The sequence below is a fragment of the Trachurus japonicus genome, chromosome 12 (assembly GCF_045865225.1).
Source record: "Trachurus japonicus isolate A0001 chromosome 12, Traja_1.0".
NCBI classification, from domain to species: domain Eukaryota; kingdom Metazoa; phylum Chordata; class Actinopteri; order Carangiformes; family Carangidae; genus Trachurus; species Trachurus japonicus.
This window is the reverse complement of record NC_140918.1, coordinates 26,113,379-26,138,022: the sequence shown is the minus strand read 5'-3', so window position 1 is coordinate 26,138,022 and position 24,644 is coordinate 26,113,379. Positions and strand designations below refer to the sequence as shown.

The 24,644-nt window shown below is 40.4% G+C and overlaps 1 protein-coding gene across 6 annotated transcripts in view; it reads right to left on the bottom strand.

Annotated features, from left to right (window-relative positions):
- cacna1bb (calcium channel, voltage-dependent, N type, alpha 1B subunit, b) overlaps window positions 1-24,644 on the bottom strand; it is a 176,879-nt gene that overhangs the window by 61,172 nt on the left and 91,063 nt on the right. For 5 of the 6 annotated variants that reach the window (XM_085793982.1, XM_085793984.1, XM_085793981.1 and 2 more), the window contains exons 6-15: window positions 19,509-19,612; window positions 17,426-17,541; window positions 17,227-17,316; window positions 14,337-14,426; window positions 12,486-12,707; window positions 12,265-12,377; window positions 11,989-12,101; window positions 10,046-10,177; window positions 993-1,065; window positions 550-667 (exon numbers count right to left, since the gene is read on the bottom strand). In XM_085793982.1, the coding sequence (XP_085650108.1) occupies window positions 550-667; window positions 993-1,065; window positions 10,046-10,177; window positions 11,989-12,101; window positions 12,265-12,377; window positions 12,486-12,707; window positions 14,337-14,426; window positions 17,227-17,316; window positions 17,426-17,541; window positions 19,509-19,612 (1,171 nt within the window). Of the gene's footprint in view, window positions 1-549; window positions 668-992; window positions 1,066-3,363; window positions 3,394-10,045; window positions 10,178-11,988; window positions 12,102-12,264; window positions 12,378-12,485; window positions 12,708-14,336; window positions 14,427-17,226; window positions 17,317-17,425; window positions 17,542-19,508; window positions 19,613-24,644 lie in introns of all 6 variants that reach the window. The other variant, XM_085793986.1, reaches the window with a different exon arrangement.

Below are 24,644 nucleotides of genomic sequence, written 5' to 3'. Positions count from 1 at the left end.
AGAAAGGAGTCAGAACTAGGCTCCTCCTTTTAGGACAGCAATTACGTATATCAATATATATATATATATATATATATACATACACTGTATATTTTGTTGTTCTTAACTTAGGAAATAACTTCTAAGCCCTACTGTAACCTTCTTTTCTCCTCCACTCAAAGATATGTAGATAGAGATGTATTTTCTTTTATAATTACAGATAGTGGAGCTATATTTGTGTGTATGTTGCATCCCACAATCTCAAGGGAAGACTGCCATAAAAAAAGATTGTTTTGATTTCACCTACTCTATGGTCTTTTGAGGATTTGAGTTTTGAGGATTTAACAAATTAAACATTAAAAGTTGCGAAGTTTAACAGATGACTTTGAGTGATTTGTTCAAAGACGTTGTATCACGCAGTTCAAACCAGAAAAAGAAATGGAACATCTAATCACGCCTGGAAAGAATTAAAACCATTTTCATCCTAAAACCATTTTCACGTTGTCACCAGCTCCTCCTGGCTCTCACACGAACATCACAGTTTTTATTACAAGATGTTAAAGAGGATACAGTTTCCAAAGAGTGTGAGGACAATGAAGTAGACAGCGGAGAACATGCCGCGGCGAACGCCTCCTTGAGACTCGATCCCGTGGTACATCACGGCGTTCCAGTCCTCGCCAGTCAGAATCTGAGGAAGACAGGAGAGTCAGAGCGGTGCCAGGGACACGGGTGGGCTGTAAAGCCCCTGCAAATCTCACAGAGTGCAGAATTAAATTACTTTATAGAGTGAAGGGTTATGAGCACAGACTAATTGAAGGATTATCAACGAGCTCATTAGGGGACAGAGGGTACACAGACTAGTCATTTCCTTTAATTAAAATGACTGATAACAGTCGTTCTTTTGCCATAAAGTCCATATTCGCTCATTTATTCAGAAAGTGTGAAGTGTACCTTATGTGTCTGTGTGTGTGAATGGAAGTATGACTGTGCAGGTGTGTGTCGCGGGGCCGTACCTGGAACACTGTGAGGATGGCTGCTGGGAAGGTATCAAAGTTTGTTGTTGGGGTTTCATCTTCAAAGTTAAACCTGAAAAGAGTGAGGAGAACATTGTTACAACGAGAGGAAAGACAAAAAGCCCCAACTAATATGTAGCCCCAGTCACATCTTAATGGTTTCTACCTGCAGTTCAAGAGAGGATACAGAAATACCATTATTTTAAAGATCAGGATTAAAATGTGAACATACGAAAAAGCATGTGGATTAATATGTTAGGAGGTTCTTGCTGAACTAATCTAAGCAACAATATATGTTTCTGTTCAAGGGAAACATGAGACAGTACAGAGACAGACACATTCACACTCTTATCACAGCTTCTTTTTCTCCTGTCTGCAGCTCTTTTACTGTTAACGGTTCATTCACATGGCATACACACTCACACACACACACACATTTGCACTTCTATGCTTGTGACGACCTTCACTGGCACAATGCAGTTCCTTGCCTTCAGTGCTTACCTTCAAGGTTACATCTAGCTTAATACAACTTGGATCTCGTCTTTACTGTTGTGTCTATTTTTTCTATCTGTTCTTTTGTCCAGACACATCTTGGTTAATGCAATATATGATGGTAAAACACCATAAAAATAGGTTCTACCTTGTAATAAACAAAGATTTTCCTTATACTGTATCATCCAACCAGGGCTAGGTTCTATACTAGTAACATGAAATCCACAGACAACATGCACACAACCTGTAGTCAACGACTGTATCTTCTGTTGAGCTGTCAGGACTTTTGTGACTCGGTGATGTCACAAAGCAGTTGATGAGCTATCCTGACCCAAAGTCCAACCCGTGTGTGTTTTTTACTTTTCTGTCCTGTTTTGGTCATGTTTTGTTGTGTTGTTGGGTTTGCTCTGTTGTTTATCTTCTGTCTGTCTGTTTTTTGATCAGTGTATTGTCGGTTTATACATTGTATATGCCTGTTCCCATTAAAAAGAAAAAAAGAAAAAAAAAAGTCCAACCTCGCAGGATTTAATTCCTGTGTTTACCTGATATCAGCTTTATTTCTCAGAAACTGATCGATTAACAAATGGTAGTTGCCAGAGGAGATATGGAGGAGATATAGAACTACACATCGATATTTCTTATGGATATCAAAGCTTCAAATGGGGCCTTTGACCCTAAAAGGAACCCTTGTGACCTCATCATCCAAAATGTCTAAAACTCACATCGGTCATCACAAACACAGAAGTACAACACAAGTACTGTACAGGGGCAGGTTTATCAGATTTCTTCACAGCTTCAGGTAGAGAACAGCATATTCATATATGAGGGAGGTTGTCTTGTATTGATAATGCATGAGACAGAAGGAGAGGGAGAGAGACATGCAGCAGCAGGAAACACCAGTCACCAGGGAGCCATGGCTCCAACTTTCAAGTCCAAAACACACTGTCACACATCATATAGACAAATAAGAGGAACTGTGACACTGCATGTCAATAAATCCACACAGCATCCTAACAATCTGCTCTCGGAGTGACGCCTCGATTCAGAATTTTTCTCCTCTATTAATTTGATTCCTCACCCAAAACAAACTCACCAGGAAAGGTCTGTTTTTAAAAAAAAAATCCTTTATACTTTCAGAACTGGCAGTTTGACGAATCTGAATATTGGAGTTTCTCCTTGCCCTGTGACAGTTGCAACACCACAGAAGACATGCTTTCAGTTGACAAGTATAGCCTGGATATGCCAAGCAGCGGAGTGAGAAAGAAGATTGCGCTCTTCTGGGGTGTCGATAGTTGGGCATCTCAAAAGAGCTGTGTGAAGCAGAATTGAACACGCACCCCTACAGTGCCAGTATGTTTTGGGCTGAACACAAAAGCACTCCTGCATGGAAACACACTTCAACACGAGGAAAAGATAATATGACAGGAAACACAAACAATGATGGAAAAACAGATTAGGAACAAATTATGAGAAATTTGGCCTTGACATTTTAAAATGTTTACAACCTTTCTCCCTTTGACAAAAATCACACAACACAACACAACTTTTACAACTGTTGTTTGCTAAATAAGAGAAAAATTGTTAGTCTCAAAGGTCCATGACTTGAGTTTTCAACCAAACTGGATCCAAAGTGGATTCAGCTTTTTGAACCTACTGTACTACTGAGTTCACACACAGCTGAAACACTATGGGGTTTAAAGCTCACAACATTTACAATAGCAGGGATGTATGGAACTACTTTTTGTCAACATGTCGTGAATTCAATTGAGAGTAAAGACTAGGATCCAGCTTGATGCAATCACTACTTTCATCACACATGCACATTTGCTACACAGAGGATCTAAATGTTTGCAGAAAGCCCCCAAATGACCCAACAAACCTGCCAAAACCTGTATCCGTGGTCTTGAAACTGAAGAAGACAATGAGAGAATGACACAGAGATGTATAAGGATGGGTTCGTCACTCAACTGGAAATAACCTACACCGCTGAGCATTCATCATTTCAACTGTCAAGTGTCAGTTCATCTCAAAAATGAAGAGAATAAATACTTTTGAAGGTTGGACAGAAGAAGGACATGTTACAGACTGAGGCAACAATGACGACAAGTTTGAAAACTGTACAGACCATTTTGAATGTGTACTGTTGTAGGAGATGGAAAAGACAAACAACAAATGAAGTTATGATGATTATGAGTTTCTATTAAAATGTGAAAACTCATGCTGGTGATTTCACCTGTGTCACATTCAAAAATGTAAATGTTGTTCTTTAATGTGACTTTATCTATTAAGAAAATATGATGTTCATTCAACTTCTACCACATAATTTGTTGTTATTGTTATCTGCTGAAAGGGGATATGAATAGAAATGAATAGTTTGCTTTTCTCTTGAAATCATTCTTTTCATTCTATTGTTCGATAAATTTGGGAGATGTCGGTGTTGGGTAAGTTAATAACTGTGACCTGAGATGCAGCTGTCAGGGCTCTGTTTTTGTGATGCAATGCCACTCTGCACAAACTGGAATAACAAGTGTGTTTTTAATGAACACAGCATGAAGAGTGCAACAGTGGTGCCATTGCAAACATAATGGAATTAGGAGGAAATTGCAGTTGCAGGGGAGCACATGGCACAATAGTACAGGAGCAATTTCAGCTAATTTGAACACTGCATGTCGTGACTGAATTGTAAGGATAGAAAATTTTAATTGATTAACTTAGAGTAAATAAATAAATAGTTTTAATAGATGAAAGATGGCAAAAGTGGTAAAGTTATGTATTAACAGTTGAACTAATGTGTTGCTGTTGATGAATGGGAGCTGGGGCTGCCTCAGACAAAAACCACTGCCTTACTGTAGATGATCAGATATAGTCTGCAGTCTAAGCACAGACTATGGCTCATGTTTACCTTAAAGGGAAACATCACATTGTTATGGCAACATACAAATATGCACACATAGTGCATGTAAAAGCCCTTTGCAAAATGAGATGGGAAACCACAAGGGTCTGGACTCGGTCCAAACTCTTTCCATTATTGTGAAACCATTTCATTATTAGTTAAAATATCACTCTACCAAATCGGTGTATTCAATTCACGTTTTATGCTGACGACACCATTACATCGTCCGCTAATTCTACTCCAACAAACCTCTTACCCATCTTCTCTTCTTTACCTGTGATTCTCTGGTTGTCACTTTTTAAACCTGAGCCTTGTTTTAAATGACCGAAGACTATGTGCACACGATCACCTCTACATCCAGCTGTGTCTTTGACTATCCAACCATTACAACTTTATGTTACACCTAATGTGGTTAACATTGTCTAATGCACTGATACTAATCTGTGCTTTCTAATCCAAAATTACTAAATTCATTTATTCAAAGCACCCGTAGCTCTTCAGCCATTTCACAACCTGAGACATTATCTTTATCTTTAAATCATCTTTAAAGATAAAAAATAACTTTTCTTCCACACAATCACAAAAACAGAGCCCATTTAATTCATAATAACCAATGGGCATGAGTATTGTTTACACAGCTACTCAGTGTTTCAGTGTCTAATGTCAGTTTACACCACATGTGAAAAATCCATCTTGAGTAACTTTTGACACCAGGTGTAGTTTGAATGATCCCATTTGAGAGAAGGAATAATAATCAAAAATATATGTTCACAATTGAATTGACATCAGAGAACACAGTCAAGAAGATACATGCAACAGCTTATGAATTATACAGCAATGTCCCCTTGAATGTATTTCCAGAGCATAGTACTAACGTTAACCAATGAAAAGGCTTCATGGGAGATCAAAGAGTGTACATTCGAATGGGAACATCATGATTTCTGATACATAGATTGAAGTGGAATGTCTTTCACTATAAACAACTATAAGCATGTGATATGTGACAGTGCAACAGTGGAGAAAAACATCCTTCAGTATTTGGGGACAAAAAAAATGCATGATGGAATAGAAGATGAAGGAAGAAGAGGGGTCTTTAAAAACGAGGGGAGGATGCAGAGCACAGTTACCACAGTGACCGTCTGCACAAATGAAAGCTGGTTTCTCCTCCTCAGAGCAGATCCTCTGATGCGTTTATGTGTGTGTGTGTGTGTGTGTGTGTGTGTGTGTGTGTGTGTGTGTGTGTGTGTGTGTGTGTGTGTGTGTGGTGTATGCATTTATACTAGATCTGGACTGATTCTGGATTTTGAAGTTGATACTGGTGGAGAAAAACTTTAGAGTGATTTTAAGAGCTGTAACAAAATTATATTCATAATAAATTGAATAGAGGGGGGGGAAAAAATCAAATTTACTGTATGTAAAAATGCCACCAATGCACAGCTGTTCCACTGAATTGTGCCTCTATGTCAACATACAGTACTTGCTTCAGGCATACATAATATAGCCAAAAGTATGTGGACATAATGGCATATATTTTGTCTCAGGTTATTCTCCCATTAGTTCCAGTTAAAGGGAATTTTAAGTGTTCCCCAGTGTTGTAGTAACAGTCAGTGTTTGTTTGTGCACAAATCCAGGTCCAGACAGAAGCACTTTTCCCAGTTTGATGTGGGGGAATTTGACTGAGCTCAACCCCATCCGACCCCTGTGGGATGAACTGAAACAGCCTGACCTAATCACCGGTGTTAGACCACACTAATGATCGGGAGCCTGAAAGGAATCAAATCTCTTCAGCCAGAGAGTGGAGGCTCTTACATCAGGGGATAATGCACATGGTTTTGGAATGAGATGTTTAGCAGTCACACATGGGTTTTAATGGCTGGGTGTCCTCATACTTTTGGCCACGTAGTGAATCTGTGAAACCCAATATCAACCGATTGTATCAGCCAGCATATATATCAGTCTGGCTCTAATATGTACTGTACATGCATGAGGGAGCTGGGGGAGGATGGGCGTGAGTAATGGAGGGAAGAGAGCTGGAGGAGAGGGGGGAGGAACAACTAATTCAATAAGCTTTTTCTCCCTTGGTATATCATCATATTCTCTCTCCCCATGCTCCTCTCCTTCTACCTTTGTCCTTCTCTGTCTCATTACTGCATCCTCTATCACCCACCCTCCACCCACCTCTCCACTCGTTGCTCATCCCTCCATCACTTTCTCGATTGCACTTAAGACTCATTCTTTTCCCTCCTTTCCTTCCTGTCTGTATTCCCTGCTCCCCCCATCTCTTCCTCTCTCCCACACTTCTCCCTCCATCCTCCCCTCCTTCCTTGAGGATTAGCGGGCCCAGCGCAGGGAGCGGCGGTGGTGGGTTGCTGCTGCGACTGTGTGTGCCGACCTCTGTTTACTCTGATAATAGGGATTGGAAGCGTGCTGCTTGGCTTCCATGCAGCACCCACGGGGACTTCATTAAATCAATCCTGAAAACAAGAGTCATGTGAGGCCAAACTCCTCCACAAGCTCCTGCCCTCACCCCAGCATCGTTCAAACAATAGCAGCAGGTTTACATTGTTTAAGTGACGACAACACATATCTCTGAGAACACATGGGCATGTACAAGTGGACTGAAGATAACTGCTGTAGTGTATAATAATAAAAAGGGGGGAAACTGCAGAGCGTCAGGAATGAATCAGAACACACACGGCATACTGCAGCTTTCTGAGAAGTCAAGAAAAGAAACTGGCTTTTACTGAATGAGAAATGCAGCTGAATACAAAGAGGGAGTCCACTGTATATAGTCAGACTGCAACCAGGCTAAATGGCTGAAACAGCAGCAGCTTTTTCCAATAATTGCACTAAAATGTTAAAACACTTAGACTGAAAAAAATTGTATCAATGTTTGAAAATAGTTTGTTTCCAAAATGTATATTAATGTTTGCCTTACAGAGCAAAAATTAGTTTAAAAGCATTCATTTTGTTAGCCAATCACTTTGGGCCTGATTTAATATAATTTATTTTTAACCTGTATTCAATTTATAGGGTTACAACAGTTACACATTAGCTGATAGTTACTGTAGTACAACCTAAGAAGTTCTGGAGAAGCAGACTTTGGGGCTTGATTTTTTACTTTACAATGGCTCATTACAGTGGTTCAAAATGCTAAGTGTTGAGTGATTGATGACAGTAATGTTCTTCCAGTTTGCAGTGTGAGGACGTTTGCGGACTTGTTGAATTTGTGTTACAGTTACAGCAAGATTATAAATGGGTGGACTGAAAAATTATTGTCTTACATTTATCTGTTTTCATATTTACTGCTAACCAGGATGTGAACTGGTTGCTATTTAGAGTTACATAAAAAAAAAAAAAAACATTTGAAGCAACTGCCCAAACAGGAGGTTGGACACCGGCTAAGCCTACACACTAAAGATGCCGGAGCTGAAAATATAAAATGCCATCTCTCCTGTGTCTGACAAAGTCAGAGTTAATCAACAAAGGTCTGCAAACTGAAAGCTACAGAGCTGCAACCAGTAGAAATCCTTATTCTATTACAGTAAATCCTGCACATTTCCTTTGAGCTTATCACATATTTTTGTCCAAACAGTCAGTGATGTCCTGTGAGTCTCAGCAGGGAGACGCTCCTCTGCCTCAAGCTGTTTATCTTTCAATTCTCACAATTTTACCAGGAGATTACTTTAGGTGTTTTGAGAGAAGGAACATCATTTCTGAGCCAAAAATAAAGTCTGGATCCAACAAAGCATTTTCTCTTGTTCTTAACAAGCTGCAAACCTGTTTTACATCAAACAGCTAAAATTGTCTGTTTGAAAAATGGTTGCTGTCTTTGCTTTTGATATACCGTAATTCAACACTTTCTGAAACACAAAGTGACATTATCTGTACTGAATGGTAGATTGCCTATTTACTTAGTGATATTCAGCTCTGGAAAAATCTGAAATTATTTGACACCTTTCAGAACATTTTTAGACGCAAATGAGCTTGAATGTTACAGCAGATGTTATTTGCAGAGAGCAGTGTGCTCAGCCCGATGTGCTCGGCTGGCTGGAAGCACCATGTGGACGTCAGACTCATCTCACACTTGTCCATCACCAGAGACCGATGCGATGCTAATGATGGCGCAGACTGATGTAAGACTTGCCGCCATGGCAACAGCCGGCTGCTTCAAAGATATTGAGTTGTTACCTCTGTGGTTTAGGCATGGTGGAGATTAGTGAACTTAAACCTACTTGGTTAGGGTTAAAGAAAGATCATGGTGATGATCAAAGGAGACAGGATGCTAACAGCAGCCAACATCCTCCCTGACAAAGCTGAACTACTTCCTGCTTTGCTCCTGTAACAACAATCATTATTCATGTGACCACAAGAGGTCAACGTGGGTCACACAGTAGGTCGATGATGGGTCTGCAGCGTTTGTCATTCTCTCAAATTATTCTAATCTTCCACTTAGCTTTCAGGATAATAGGTTGAAAAAGATTCTGGTTTTGGATCTTATTTTCATAGTTTTAGTATCTCTGGAAGTAATAACACTGCACACTTCAAGTGTTATTTGTCTTATTTTATTCTAAATGTGACTCATTAAACGAGAGGAGACAAATGCAGCAAGTCCACATTGTGTCCTCATCAGTGAAACTCTGGGATCTGGGAGAAGACATAAATAAATAACAACTAAAAATAAGGTAATGAATAAAAATGTAAAAGGCCGGGGGAGATTGTTAAAAACAAACTGGTGAAACTTTGTTGGAATCAATGACACAGGGCCAATGAAAAACTATTACCCAGTTGTGTCTCATAAACATAAATAGAAGTCTACAGACTGACTTCCTGGTTAAGCTTTGCAATTAAGGTTTATCACAGACATTTCCAATGCGTACACTTTTGGTAACATCTGAGATAACATCTTGTTTACAACACCGGCTTGTATGTTGTGTCCTGCTGGACTTCATAGTGGCAGTGTTGCTTTTCTTCCCAGATCCTGGTAATAAAATATCGTTTGTGAATTTAATATTTCAAGAGATGAGATTGACTAGGAAAATGTGATCCAAGTTTAAATGAAACCAAATTATCCTTTCGGGGCTTTTAGCTATAAAATCGTTTTTCCTACTGAACAGCGCAAAGCAATAAACATTATCTCAGACCTCACAGGACTAAGACAGACCAGTTGGCTGTGAACTTAACACCTGTACAGACATAACAGTAAATATGTGTTATATAATAAAAAAATAAAAAACAAAACAAAATGTGATCACGTGATCAACCTGCTCGGCCGTACAGTGTCTGCGTGATGTAAGGTGATGGGGAGAGAAAGGAAATGTGTGTGAGAGCTGAGTCAGATGGGGCTGGATGCCAGGTCTTTGATAATCTGCAGCCAGCCCAGAATCATGAGGTGTTCCTGTCATTAGAAAACACGGGGCTCCTGCTGAGAGTGATATCAAAGGGCTGCAGTCGGCACTGCTTCTGTGCCAGCTACCTGCTGTGTCAACACGTCTGTCACCACCACCACGCCGGGCCAGAGATCACACACAGAGACGAGGAGGAGAGGAGACACTGCAAGTGTGTATGTGTGTGTGTGAGTACATGTTTGTCTGTGACGACTTATGGATGGATGGGAAGGAGAGAAAAGAGCGGTCAGAGAACAGGACAGGTTAGAGAGTGTACTCACTGTCCTCCAAAGAGCTGCATGCCCAGCAGAGCAAAGACCACGATGAAGAGGAAGAGGAGGAAGAGCAAGCTGATGATGGACTTCATGGAATTGAGGAGGGAAACCACGAGGTTCCTCAGCGAGTTCCAGTATCTGAGAGGGAGCAGCAAACACAGAGAGAGGCTCAGAGGAGTGATGGATGGGACACGAAATAACACTAAACAACATAACAAAGCTGGAGTAAAGAGAGAGGAAGAAGCAAACAGAGGAGGAAGAGAGGCCACACTGGCAGTACCAGCTGTGGGGAGCATAAAACAAATCAATGCGTCAGGGTCTATAGCTGCCAGTTCTACTGAATCACAGGATTACAGCTCATCTAATGATATAAAGGGATTTCCATCAAACTCTAACAGGATTGTCAGTTCAGAGAAAAGGAAATTAAGACAAAAGTGATGCTCCTGTAACAGAAAAACCTCGAATCCCAGAGATGCGGAGTTGTAATCACGTCACAGAAATCCTGAACATTTAATCAAGTCAAGTGCATTGGGTTTTAGATCAGAGACGTGCTCATTAGTTGTACTTACAGCGACCACTAAGTGACTGTGGCTGTGATATGGCCCTTTTAATCAAAGACTGTTTTTGCATGGTTCTCACTTCTTTCATTTTTAATGCTACTGCACTGTCATGGTTACGCATATCACATGCTGTTATTTTTAGAAGAGGTCAGGCTACTGATATAACACAGAATGCTCATCTCTGGTCTATATTCTTAACTTACATGTTAGTAACAAACTGAATGAAATGAGAGAAGAGACATAAGAACCATCATTATGAGCCTTAGATGTGTTGCTGGCCTCCAACCCACTGATTATTAGCCCTGAGCCTCAGCTCTGTCAAAAATGATTAAATTACCAAAAAAGGAGGTTTGGGAGAGTTCCCAGCATGCTTTGGTTGATGTAAACAGGATGTTTTCACATAGTCAATCTCTGTTTTTGTTCTCTTATGAAGTGTCAGCAGTCACTGTAAGTGTTCTTGATCTTATAGAGGAGACCTTAGGACTTAGGCTGACTGGTGTGCTCACTACGTATCCCAGAATGCAGGAAATACAGGGAAGAAAAAATAAAAAATAAAAAATTTAAATCAGAGTCACAGCTGTCGTAACAATCATCTTGTGAATAATAATATTATTATATAATATTTTTCAGCCAACAATGTAACCATTCAAATTTAGGACAACTGGTCAAACCCTATTAGGCATTTTCATTTTGCAAATTTACTTTAAAGGAGACATATTATGGAAATATCACTTTTTGAAGGCTCTTTAACATATATTTGGGTTTTTGTCTTGCCTTCCAGCCCCCAAAATGCAAGAATTGACAAAAAAATCTGTAATGTGCAGGCTCCCTAGGTTGAAATCCATGTGGTTTTATGAGCTGTTCTCTCAGTTGTCTTCCAGTGATGTAACTAGGTTTCAAAGGGCGGGACAAGCAGCGGTTCATTTGCATTTAAAGGGACAGGCACTGAAACCAGCCGTTATGCATAGGATGGTTTTGAGAGGATGATAAGAGCTGTGATGTTTGATCCTTGGGGTATTTTGACCACAGCATTTCACAGACATGTCTTTAAGACACCTGGGAACTATTTTATTTTGTGGATAGGGGCCATAATATGTCTCCTTTAACTGAATCTTTCACTTGTAACATGAAAAGGTATGCATACATGATACAGATATCAGTCAAAAGTTCTGCTTTGATTGCAGCAGTGTATGAATGATGTCTTTGTGTCTGATTTATGTCACTGAGAAAGAAAATTCACAGGTTAAAATAATCAGATCCTTTTTTTTTTAAATCCCAAAATGAGATATTATCTTTAAAGGCTGACAGTTGTAGATCTGTTAAAGAATGGAAACAAGGATCTTTGACTTCATGTGTTTCATGTGTGCATGTTCTCTGATGTTAACTCACTTGGTGACTTTAAATATCCTGAGCAGTCGCAGTGCTCTGAGCACACTGATACCAAATGATGCTCCTGGTTTTATCATGTCCCAGATCACCTCAAAAATACTTCCCACGATCACCTGGAGAGGAGAGCAGAGGGTAACATTATTAGTCATCATCTGTTTCAATCTTTTAAAGCAGTTTAAAATGGATCCAATCTTTCTCTAAACCTAAAGGATGACCAAACAGAACTGGCACTGACTTCTGATATGTTTGTGAGTGTAACAACTGACAGTAACTTACCCCAAAATCAAAGCAGTTAAAGGAGGAATGGAAATAGTTTCTTGCTCCGAGGCCGTACATCTTCATGGTCATCTCAGTCAGAAACAAACCCAGGAACACAAACTCTGCTGTGTCTGTTTGCCGCGAGGACAAAACCAAGAGAATGGAGTTTTACACATATTTCATATGACCGAGTGTGTGTGGGTATGTTGTCTATGTGTGACTGAGTACGTGTGACTTACAGAGGGCCCTTGTAAGCCACTCAGGCTGGTCATAGTGAACTATGGCCACACACAGAGTGTTGAGTCCCACCAGACACAGAACGATCCAGTAGAAGCTCTGAGCTTTCACCATGCGGCGGATGAAGAAGCGGATCCGCTTCTCCTTACGGCGGAAGTACGAGGAACTGTCCATTTTGCTGCCGCTTTTCACGCTGGCTCGGCCGAACGGAGAGCCGGGAGGGGCTGGGAGAGATGACGAAGAGGCGGGAGGAACAGAGGACATGTGGGTTAAATATTTGTCAGCTTCCAGTTTACACAGTGAATCACTGTGTGTGTGCTTTCTTTGCTCATCACAACAGCAGATAGACGACAGCTTCCCCAGCATCGACGTTCTAATCAAGATCTTAAAATGACATTAGATTTTCTGCTTGATCAGTACAGCTTTATTGTAACTGTAGACACAGCAGGCTATCTGTGAGGACAAGAATCTAACCTATTAATGCACGTTAATGGGTTTGGCTTTAACACAGGTTAAGGTCTGTCTCACCACTGACCACACTAGCATCATGATGGGTGCAGCTGAGTTTGTCTTTTTGTACCTGTAACAGCAGTAATGTCACAGTATGCCTTCAATTTACAGGGGAAATACTTACTATCTTAACTCATAATGGTAAATATGAAGCTATTATATTAAGTCCTTATCATTAACATGGTGGCTCTCTGTCTTCCTTCCAGCCAAGAAACAGTGCCAGCGAGTAACTCCCAGTGAAAACAGGCAGAGCTGGGTGTTTTGGGACTTTCTGTTTACCCAACTCCTCCTGCTGATGCTGTATTCCGCCAAACACTGATATTTTCATCTTTGCTCCAGACTCTTTGCCTTTCAGTTTTCCCGAGTTGCACCAGAATTGCACTTGTGCCTCAGGTCACCAAAAGCTACACAAATTACAGTAGTTGCCAACACCTCCAAATATTTGTGTGAAGCTGCTGCTACAAGTGACAGGATGTTAACGGGTTGAGATGCTGCAGTTTAGTAGGAAACCATTCCACTTAGTAACATCTGTGATTATGCACAGATAGATGTTTGTGATCAGGACTATAAACTGCTAACAACATGTACCTAAGGGACACGAATAAAAGCATGAAATCACCTGAACACTCCTTGAATTTGAATTTTACTTGCAGCTGCTCATTAAAAAAATATGCACCTAATATGTGTATGCTGTGCAGCAGAACTGCAGGCGTAATGTGTGAAACAAGTGAGATGAGACTACATTTGATTGTGCAGTGCACTTATTCCCCTGGCACTTAATTTGATGGAGAACAATCATGGGATGAGATAGTCGGTGGAAAAAAGTGGCATTTTTAAATTGAAGGCAACAAAATGGTTTCAATTACCATGCTTCTGTTTATTTCCAACCCACAGACAAGCAATTACATGTTGTCTGTTAATTCCATTAATATTAAATGTCTAATTTTAATATGCTGCAGGTGATTCTCCTGCTATTTTAATTTTACAGTCTAATTAGGGAAAGATAATTATACTTCTTTTCCCTCAAGGTGATATAGTTCCACAGCCAGGAGAAACTGTTTTAGGTCCCCTGATCCGCACGGTGCTGAATCTGCATCTGTAATGAACATGGTGAAGTTGGCGTGAGACATTTAACACCATGTTTTATAGTGTTGAGGTGACATGACACACTAATCTGACAAATGGGAACCAGAGAGTCAGAGGACAGGACACTGGCTATGTTCGGTGTGGAAGACAGGCTTTTACAGCAGCTTTTATTGTAAAGGTCGACCGTGTGGACAAACAGCATGTGAAGGTCAGAGGTGCTCTGCTGGAGGCTGTGGATGAAAAGATGCGAGATTTACCAACAGAGGAGATGTCAGCAAAGGGGTCCTCCCCCTCCTCAGCGCCGATCAGGTCGTTTTTACCTTTCTTGGCTTTGCCTCGTTTCAGGACTGTAAAGAGAAGAGCACAGGAGAAGAATAATCATGCATGAGTCTTTAAATATACTCAAATTTAGAAATAGTCATTAATAGTAAATGTAGAAACGGTTCTGTGCTGTCATGTCATGCAAAACGGCACTTGTTATTGTCACACTGTCAAAAGACAAAACAAGCAATCACAAACTGACTCTCATCCAAATGTAGGATATATACTGTATGCTTTGTGTGTGTGTGTGTGTGTGTGTGTGTGTGTGTGTGTGTGTATGAATGGCAAAGTGGAGGGGTGAGCTAATTGGAAACTATGAATAGCAGACATCAATCATGTTTTTCATTTGGAGATTTTCTGCCTTCCTGCTTGAAGCCAGCCTTGGAAATGAAAAACTGCCAGCATGACATGAATGTGATCGTCACGTGACCACAGCTAGCTCCATCTCGCCGGAGCTGTGGGCTCGTTCTCAAGATCTACAACCCTGGTTCTCCACCCGAAAGGGCAGCTGGGACGCAGAACGGGGCTGCAGAATAAAGGAGTGCTGTGAGATTGAGAAACGCTGCAAAGGTTTCGTCCTTATCAGATCCTTTGTGTTTGGAGCTGACTCTCAAAGAGTCTCAAGACATTTCTTGAACTGAACTTGAGTAGTTTCATGGTATTAGCAGGTTTTTTCCCCCACTTTTTTAATTTAATAAACCCTTAAGACTCAACTGAAGTCGAGGGAGACATGAAACATGATGAACAGTATTAAAAAATTATTATTTAAAAAATATATTGTATGTAGATTAGTATGTGTTTTGGTGTTTGTTTAAAAACATCTAGCAACTATTTTTTTCATCCAACAAAAATATAAATATGAAAATACAAAGAGTGAGTTGAGTTCCTCAGTTTCTTGTTAAAAAAGACAGTCGATGGTGGATGAGCTGGTTTACATACTCAACCAATCAGCTATGATTGGCACTCCACCCCACTCATACCTGTCATTCATCTGAAGAAGCCCAACTCCATATTTTCTGCTCTAACAACATCAGAATGGCTTTTTTCTGCGTCTGTGGATTCAGACATTTTAATCCCTCATATGTAACTAATTGAGAAATAAGGCCGCTGGCTGCTGTCACTTCACTGGAGTTGTCAGCTCGGATTTGTTTTCGGTTTGTGTCCCTTTTACTGGCAAATGTGTCTCCACGTGTGTGTGTGTGTGTGTGTGTGTGTGTGTGTGTGTGTGTGTGTGTGTGTGTGTGTGTGTGTGTGTGTGTGTGTGTGTGTGTGTGTGTGTCTTGGGGAGCGTGGTACAGTGAATTTATGTTTACGAATCCAATTAGAATATAGCTGTAAATCTTTCTAATTAACCCTCTTCACACCAGCCTAATGCACTGGCATCATGGTGAGTGGTAGAGGGTGAGGGAGTGAGAGACAGAGAGACAGATAAAGAGAGAGAGAGAGAGAGAGAGAGAGAGACAACAGGGGAGAGAGAGATAGAGAGAGACAGGCAGATAGTGAGAGAGAAGTAACATTGTGCTCTTTCAGCAATAAAGGCAACAGGAGTACAGTGTGAAAACCATGATTAGCACCCCAGTAACAGGCTGATCGTAAGTGCTGATTATATGATTACACTTGCTGTGTAATTGGCTGGCTTGGCTACAAACATCCCAGTTTGCAGTCACACAATGAGGGGTTACTGTTAATGTGAACCATATGTTAACTGTGATGTTGTATTGTAATTTTAACCCTATCAAATGTGGGCACAGTCACAGTGTCAGTGTCTTTTTTTTCATCCATCAGCTGTAGAGAGTGAGTCCTATTTTCTTTGTTGATCATACAGTACTATAGTGATTTAATAGTGTGAATTCTCCAGAAAATGGTTTGAAAACCCTTAAATATTCTGGTGTACAAGGTTTTGGCTTGGTCACTTAACCTGAGAGACTAGGATAGACCATTTTACTTACTTTTAGTATTATTTTACTAGTGATTCATACATTTTTTGTAGACAATGATGGTCTGAAATTGGATTTTTTATAATTTGCACCTAAGCAGATTTAGTATAGGAAATATACTGTAGGCGGTCATGAAATCACTGCACATGAATAAGCCCATGAGGCCTAGTTATAGTCGTATGCATACTATGATGATAATTCATTCATTCTGAGTATGAAGACCATCCAATTCAAAGGAATATGTATTCAAAATAATATATATATATATACATAAAATATGCTTACAGTATATGCAACTCAACACCATTCTCAGTGGGTGCAAACAGACATTAATTGTTTCAGCAGTATCTGTCCGTTTTTTCAGGACAAAACATACTACATCAACATTTCTCAATATGCAGAAAGAAAATAAGTCATAAATGAATATTAGACTGAACTTTAGACCCATTGGAATTACATAGCTATCTGTGAAAAAGCCTGCACTTTAGCTGGTGAAAGAATTTATTGACCAAACAGTTATATTACATTAATTTATTTAGCTAGAAAGGCCAGTGTCTCCTCTATCATTTTTTCAAGATAACAGCCCGGTGAATTATTATTACGTTTTGAGAAACATCAAATTAGAACATTTATTATCAATTGCTAAAAGGAAAATCTGGACAAATCATGTTGGAACATTAAAATCGCTCCTGTACTCCACTCCTCACATTAAAGAGGCCACATTCATGATGAAGTAACTGATGGTTTTATGTGCAGGACATTGTTGATAAACAGCATCAACCTGTGAATGGAAATGATGAGCTCTTATTCTTTGTGCCTGCTTTACCACTGGCCTCCCGAAGAGATGGACCATGGTAAAGCAGGAAACAGATACTCAGCCTGTTTTCACCTGGAAGGTTCTGTTTCCTCTTGTACCATGCACCGTCCAGCGGGGACTTCTCCTCTGCAATCTCATCCTCCTCCTCCAGTAACACCTCCTCTGCAGCGGGGAGAGGCGGAGAAAGACTTGACTTTGTAATGTTTTTTCTCACAACAGCACTAACAACCACACGAACGCCTGCTCACAATGTTTCAGAGACGACTCTAACCTGCTTTGCAGATCCACTCCAAGTACCCGGTGAGCTCTCTCTCAATCTGCTGCTGCCTCCGGAGCTTCAGGAACTCCTGCCTCTTCTCCACGCGCTCTCTTTCTTTGGCAAATTCTCTGTTGAAACACATATAGAAGTGTTATATTGTACAGGCACATTTCAGGAGGAACAAATTGATGCTGTATCACAAAAATGATACTCAGGTTCAAATATGCTTCAAGATTCGGGTGATGGCTGTGTTGAGGTAAAGTGTGAGAAGCGAAATGTGTGCGTGAAGAGGAAAAAGCAGGAGAAACCATTCAGATATAGCACATATAGATTATAGGCACATTTATCTTGAGATAATAGATATTGTGATGTGGTTGATATTCATGAAAGTCCGTTCTACAATGGTTGACAGATAAAATGAACACATGGGAATATCTATATTAAATCATGAATAAGAGAGAAAGAGCAAGCATGTGGACTTCTGTCTGTGTACGTTCTCAGTCGTCCAGGTCATTGTGCTCTTTAAGTGCTGAAGTGACGGCTGGACTTCTTTTTAGTCCCTTGAAGGCATTTCAACTCTCATCCAGAAGGCTCCTTCAGTTCTAAAAACTGGTTCAAGAAACCATAAAGAAGTCCAGATGCCTTCACTTCAGCACTTAAAGACCATGTGGAGTTTGCCTCTCTCTCCCTCTCTCTCTGAGTGATAACACTAGGGTGACAAATACATTTCATGGTGATAATAAACCGAAACTGTCATCACAAGTACATCATTAGTTATTTTCATTTAATAATCACAGCATTCACAACAGTCAGCAGGGGGAGGTGCATAGAAACTGGCTCTCAGTTCTCTCTTCCTCTCTCTCTCTGACTAAAAGTTCTATTTACAACCACGAAACACAGCAGGATAAGAAACTTCTATCTCCTCTGCTGTGTAAGCACCTACACACAACAAGCAGCACAACAACTCACACTTATATTGTATATATTAAGCTATGGCAGGGCAAATAATAATGATGGTTGAATACATTAATTGGAAAACAAGCCAAATATATTCCTGACAAAGGAACAGGCTGTCAACAATCGCTCTGATGATCACCAATCATCTTAAAGCAGCCAATGAAAATACAACATTGAAAGGGCCACTTTTGAATAATATTAACAAATACTGGCTTTGTTTTCTTTCTATTTCGATAAAAGTCCTATAATTTGTAAGACCAACTGATGAAGTATGACGTATGTTCAACTTCTGCTTGTGCCAGGAGGCCACACAGAAAAACAAACTGCTCCTCCTGCAGTGGTGGGTTTCATGTCACCTGAAGAGTAATGGCCGCACACATGTTTGCTTTTATCCAGATGCTGGTGAGATAAGAACTGTGAGTCACAGCAGGTGAGAGGAGGCCTTTTGCAAACACAGACTCAGTGAGATGGGCACACGTCAGATCAAAGATGATAAAAACCACAGACGGAAACCTTTTCATGACACAAGGAAGGCTGATGAGAAACCCAGCATTAAAAGAGGAAGACGCTACATGATGAAGAATAGAATATAATTGAATAGAATAGAAAAATACTTTATCCATCCCCCTGGAAGGAAATTAAAGTTGTCCAGCAGCAACAAAAACATGTGACCAAATGAAGAGCGGGTAAGTTTCCACACTTCATCCTCAACTCAGAATTTCCTACCAAGATATGATTGAACCTTTCTATGAACAGCAGTTAACAGATAAACCACAACATGGTGACAGTTTGCCTCTTTTCATCTAGGTAGGCTAGGTTTCAAGCTTCACTCAACACAAAGGTAGTATTCAAGTGTTGCCAGAAAAGAAAAATCCAGTAGTAACCCATTGAAAAAGCACAGAGTCTGGTTCATGAAGGCATCATGTTGCCAATCTAACTGCTAATTTGTCTGAAAACCGCTGATCAACTAATACAACTTGTTAGTTTATTATACACAAAATTGAACAAAATTACATTTCAGTAAATTAGTCATAATAGTTGCACAGGTTTTCCTAACCAGCAATAATCAATCTGGAACACATGTATCCAGCTTTAACTAGAAATGGAGTAGTGCTTTTTATATTTGGAGCTGACTTACCCCGAGAGGACACCAAGCACCAGGTTGAGCATGAAGAAGGAGCCGATGATGATGAGAGGGATGAAGTAGAGCCAGTTCCACGTGTTTCCTGCCACATCATTGGTCTGGAGACACACACACAGACACACACACACATACATACAAAATGTTATTATCATACCACACATTACAGCTTTAAGTACACAGATAAAAAATATCAGCATTACATTAGTAATATACAGAGTTATTTCTTGTGTATGAATACAAACGGCTTACAAGAAACTGATGCCAAATCAAAATGCAAAAGGTCACTCATGCAAATAAATACCTGGATTGTCAGTTTCATTTTCTTGGAATCACTTTTTAAAAATAATTGTGAAAATGTGTCATGTATTGTGTGTCACTTGAAATTTGTTTTAGTCAGGAATGGTGAATCATAACTCACAGATAAAAAATCAATGAAATGATGTTTAGTTTCGAATGAAAAAGCTCAGATGACAGTGCAAGAATGTGTTTCACCCACTTTGCCATCTCTCATTCACAGCTGTAAACAGAAATATTTTGTTTTACTAACTTGGAAAACTGAACAAAAAACTTTTGCCAACTAGAGTTGAATATTTTCCCGTTTTAAAAAAGCAATTAAAGAGATTCTCCCTCATCTCTGTGCGCTTCCTGCCACACAAACTCATTAACTGACGCCCCGTCCTCTATCACTGCAAAACAACAGTTTAATTCAGCATGAGCTACAGCTCAGAAACATCTATTTCCAATGAATTGTCCACAGACAAATAGGTGTGACGATTCAGTCTTGCAATTGGAGTTGTCATGGCTCGGGTGATTAAATGACTTACACTACACCCAAACCCACACAGCAAGCTGCACTGACCCATTACATTTGATTTATGCTCCATGAAAAAGGCTCGCTCACAGTTTCTTAAACAACATTCTAATAAAAATTCTCCTATTATTTTAAAGATGCAAGTCAGTTTACCTTAAATTTCACCCTGTTATGCGCCTGTGCATTCAGAAGCTCTTGTTTTTCTTCCAGCTGAAGAAAAGTAATTTCATAGTAAACAAAACCAAAGCTAATCTAACAGAAACGTGTTAGGCTACTGTACAAATAGTATTTCAGTTACAATGATTTATGATTTATTTATGTAAACCACGGATCAAATGGCTGCATGAAGTGAAATGGGTCACTTACAATGACAGTTATTCCTCTTTAGAGATGGTAGAGACCAAAAAGAAGCTAAAAAAGACAACATGTTGCTGCTGGCAAAAAGCCACCTACCAATGAATGATACTACTGGTTCATACAAATAAACATATTGGTGATGTCAATGTTATAAGCTTATAGTATCACAGTGTGTGTTCATAGCTTGTCCAAGTAGCCAAAAACTCAGATTTTCACTAGTTGTCTAATTCTCAGAATAAGCACAGTATATGTTTTTTTTTCCCTAAGTAATGCAGCCACAAAAACAAACGAGGCTTCGACTTCACACAAAGCACTGTTAGTCCTGGCTGGATACCTTAAGATAATGATGATGGACAAAACCCACTGACTATGTTCCTCTGTATCGAGCTACAACAGAGCTGATGTTCATGTTCGTTTCCCCCAGGGGATGCTGGGAGTCACCGCCCTGCGTGTCTGAGAGGGCTCCCACACAGCGGCCTGTTAGCAGGGGACAGACCTGCAGACGGATGGCTTGTGTGAAGCACAGTGACATTTTGCAGACGCCAGTATTGAAGCGCTGCCACATGCTGGCTGTAATTGTGATGGGAAGTTCAGGGTGGCTGAATAAGCAGACTGGAGATCTATATTATACACTCGAGTATAATATAGATCTCACACACACACACACACACACACCGTCTGTGTCAGTTGTCAGACAAGGAGCCCACACACCAAGATAAATGGGCAGAAGACGCTTCACTTTGCTGCTCTGCATCATTTTTTTGCTACATGTCAAACATTTCATCACCGTCTCATCACCTCATCACTCCATCTGTTTTGTTGAACATTAATATAAACATTAAATGGACATCCTATTTTCTTCTCTGACATCTCAATTCACCTCAGTTGAGTTAAGTTTTAAGTAGTTTGGTCATTTTGAAAAATATTCTTATTTGTTTTCTTTCCAGAGGTGAAACCAGGACCTAGTTAGCCTAGCTTAGCATACAGAACCAGCTTAACCCTTAATAAACATGTTAATGAGTTTTAAAAGGTGTGCACAGAGGAGATAGTAGCAGAAATAACAACGTATTTTGTTTATCTATTTCACAACAATCATTTGTTTTAACTTTTAACACTATCACTGAAGGTTCTGTTTTCAGTGAAAAAAAAACACCTGAATGCTATTTGTATAGTCCCAAGTGACAGAGCGTTAAATATAGCTGCCATTTATTGGCTAAAGAGATATTTCCCTCAGTTGGTAGAGACCAAAACAGAGTTAGATTCACTTGCAAAGAAATGCTGCTGTTGTTCTGTGTACACCAGTGGCAAACTTTTTGCTAACATATTAGCATCACAAGGGGATGTGTTTATGGTACTGTATATTATTAGTATCTCAGCTCATTGTTGCTTAGTTAAATTGACGTCTCTCTTTCTGGGGAATCCGGCAGCTCTGGTGTAGAGGAGAACATGATTTGGACATGCGCTCTGTTGCATCAGCTTTCAGAGAGTGAGCTGGTGAGGAGGGAAGACTCTTCTCCTGTGGACACGGCCTTCATTCTTTGGCTGACAGCTCAGGCAGACGAGCTGAGCTCAGTCGTGCTTGTGCATTTTTTCTCCTGATTCAGAAACATGGCAGGGTCTCACGGTGGAAGCCTCCGAGCTGCTGCTTCTCTAAGATTCAAGACATTGAACAAGCTTAAAGCAAGTGAGCAAACAATGTGATTTTGTGACATCATTTAGAACACATTGAAAACTCACGGGAAAACTAGGTTTGGGAATTTGTTAAACGTAATTCTGAATATCACTCTGTATGTTAAAATGCCGCATTAACACTCCATGTACAGTAATCAGCAACAGCATTTTCTCAACATTTTTCTCTTTCTATTACTAGATGTTTTACTGAGATGTACCTTACCTTGTTCACAGTAACTACTTCATGGTTTATCAAAAGAACAAAGACACAGTATGTAAGATTGAGTAAATGGACTGCCAATGTCACTGTCATAAAACACTGTTGTTATTTATTAAGCAGCTTTCAAAGACACTAAAGTGCTTTACATCAGTAAGAAAATACAAAGGCTCCAAAGACAAGAGGTCAGTAAAAGGCAATAAGATAAAATGGAGGTTATGAAGTTATGAAGAGATTTTCAGCAAGATTTCACAGGAGTCTATGGATCGCGATGAGGGCAGAGTAGCCTAGTTCATAAATTGGGTGTCACAGCTCGAGAAGCACGGTCACCTCTGATTTTATAGGAGGTTCAAGAGCCATTCGTTTTTGTCCAGCAGACCAGAGAGGCCAGTTGGCTGTATAAGGGAGGAGGAGGTCAGCAATATACTAGTATGTCTGACTATGCAAAGTTCTTAAGGTGAGCACCACTACTTTAAAATTGATGCAGATCAAATACAGTGCATTCACACTGTCCTCCTTTGGTCCGCTTTAAACGGACCAGAGTTCGTTTGCTCGGATAGTCCGGTTCGTTTGGGCAGGTGTGAAAGCTCATACGAACTCTGGTGCGGATCAAACAAACGAACTCTGGTCCGCTTGAAAACGGGGGTCTCGGTCCGTTTGCAAGTGAACCCTGGTTCGGTTCGTATGCAGTGTGAAAGCTCAGCGGACTAAACACCATAGGCGGCCTTACCTATGTTTCAACCGTTATCATACACACACACAGGCCTACATCCACCACACACACAAACAGCTCTGTCCACCGTGCGGTCACACACTCGACCCCTGATCCGCTCTACAACCACTGATGCGCGTATCATGCCACACCGCGACACTGTAGCGACACTGTAGCCTACTAATCGCTCCTAATTAACAATAACGGCAGGAAATATCAATAACAACGTAGGCTATTACCTTTGAAAACGGCCCGCAAACTACCAATAGACCCTCGTTTTCCTTCTCCCAGTATTATTCCTTTTCTCTTAGCGTTTCTAATGTCCCTTTGTTTTTCCTGCTTTCCTCCTGACGTGCGCCCATTTGCGTAACCTGATGATTGACGTCTGTCAATCACTTTCCTCCTCTTTTCTTTTTTTCCTCGGGTTAAAATGCCTCCAAACAGGCGATCTATGAGTACGTCCTAACTTAACAGAGAAATAAAACACAGCGAGAGCACAACTAAAATGTGATATTATTCGCAGCTTATTTACAGATTTTACTAATGGAGGAGACAGCTGTCTGTCTGCTGCTCCAGCACCGCAGCACCGACAGGACCAGCACCTGTAGGCCTACGTCTGTCTGTCTGTCTGTCCGCATGTCTCGTCCTTTCCTTGTCCGTGGTGCTGAAATAACGCGGAGCACTTTGCTCTCATTACTTTTGTTGCCAATTTAAATTCAGAATATTGTTAAAGCCTGTAGTTTGTCTGAAAATGTACATGATTTTGCTTTTTGATGAAAGTCCTCGTTTTTTCTGCTAAGTCCTGGTTTCTTGCCCTGATAGTGATTTTAACACTTAATGTGTTGTGCGTACCTGGGATGCATGGATAGTGCGTTTACTGCGTCCTTTCAGGGTTTAAAGCATCAGCGACACATGGGCACATGGCTGGAAAATCATTTGATGTTTAACAGGGCAGGGCCTCATATGAAATATTGTTTCTCCGTCCTCAGTGCAGTAGTAAGAGCGAAATGCGCTCTGCTTCGCTGCCTTACATGGTGGTCGTACAGCACGGCTTGCTGAGCCAAGTGCAATTGGTACATAAAAAAAAGAAACAACATCCCCCAAACAGAAACAACATCCCCCAAACAGCCAACTTCACATGCTGCTCCATGTTTACTGTTACCCAGCAGGTCTGTCAGTCGCGAGCGGAGTGACGTCGACTTTTGACGCTCAGAATGTTTGGTGCGCTTGGGGCGCAAGTTTGGTGCGGTTCAGAAGTTGCAGTGTGAACGCGGAACCGAACCAAGTGATAATGCAACAATGTTGCAACTTTCAGCCCCCCAAGCGAACTCGAGTCCACTTGGTTAGGTGTGAAAGCAACCT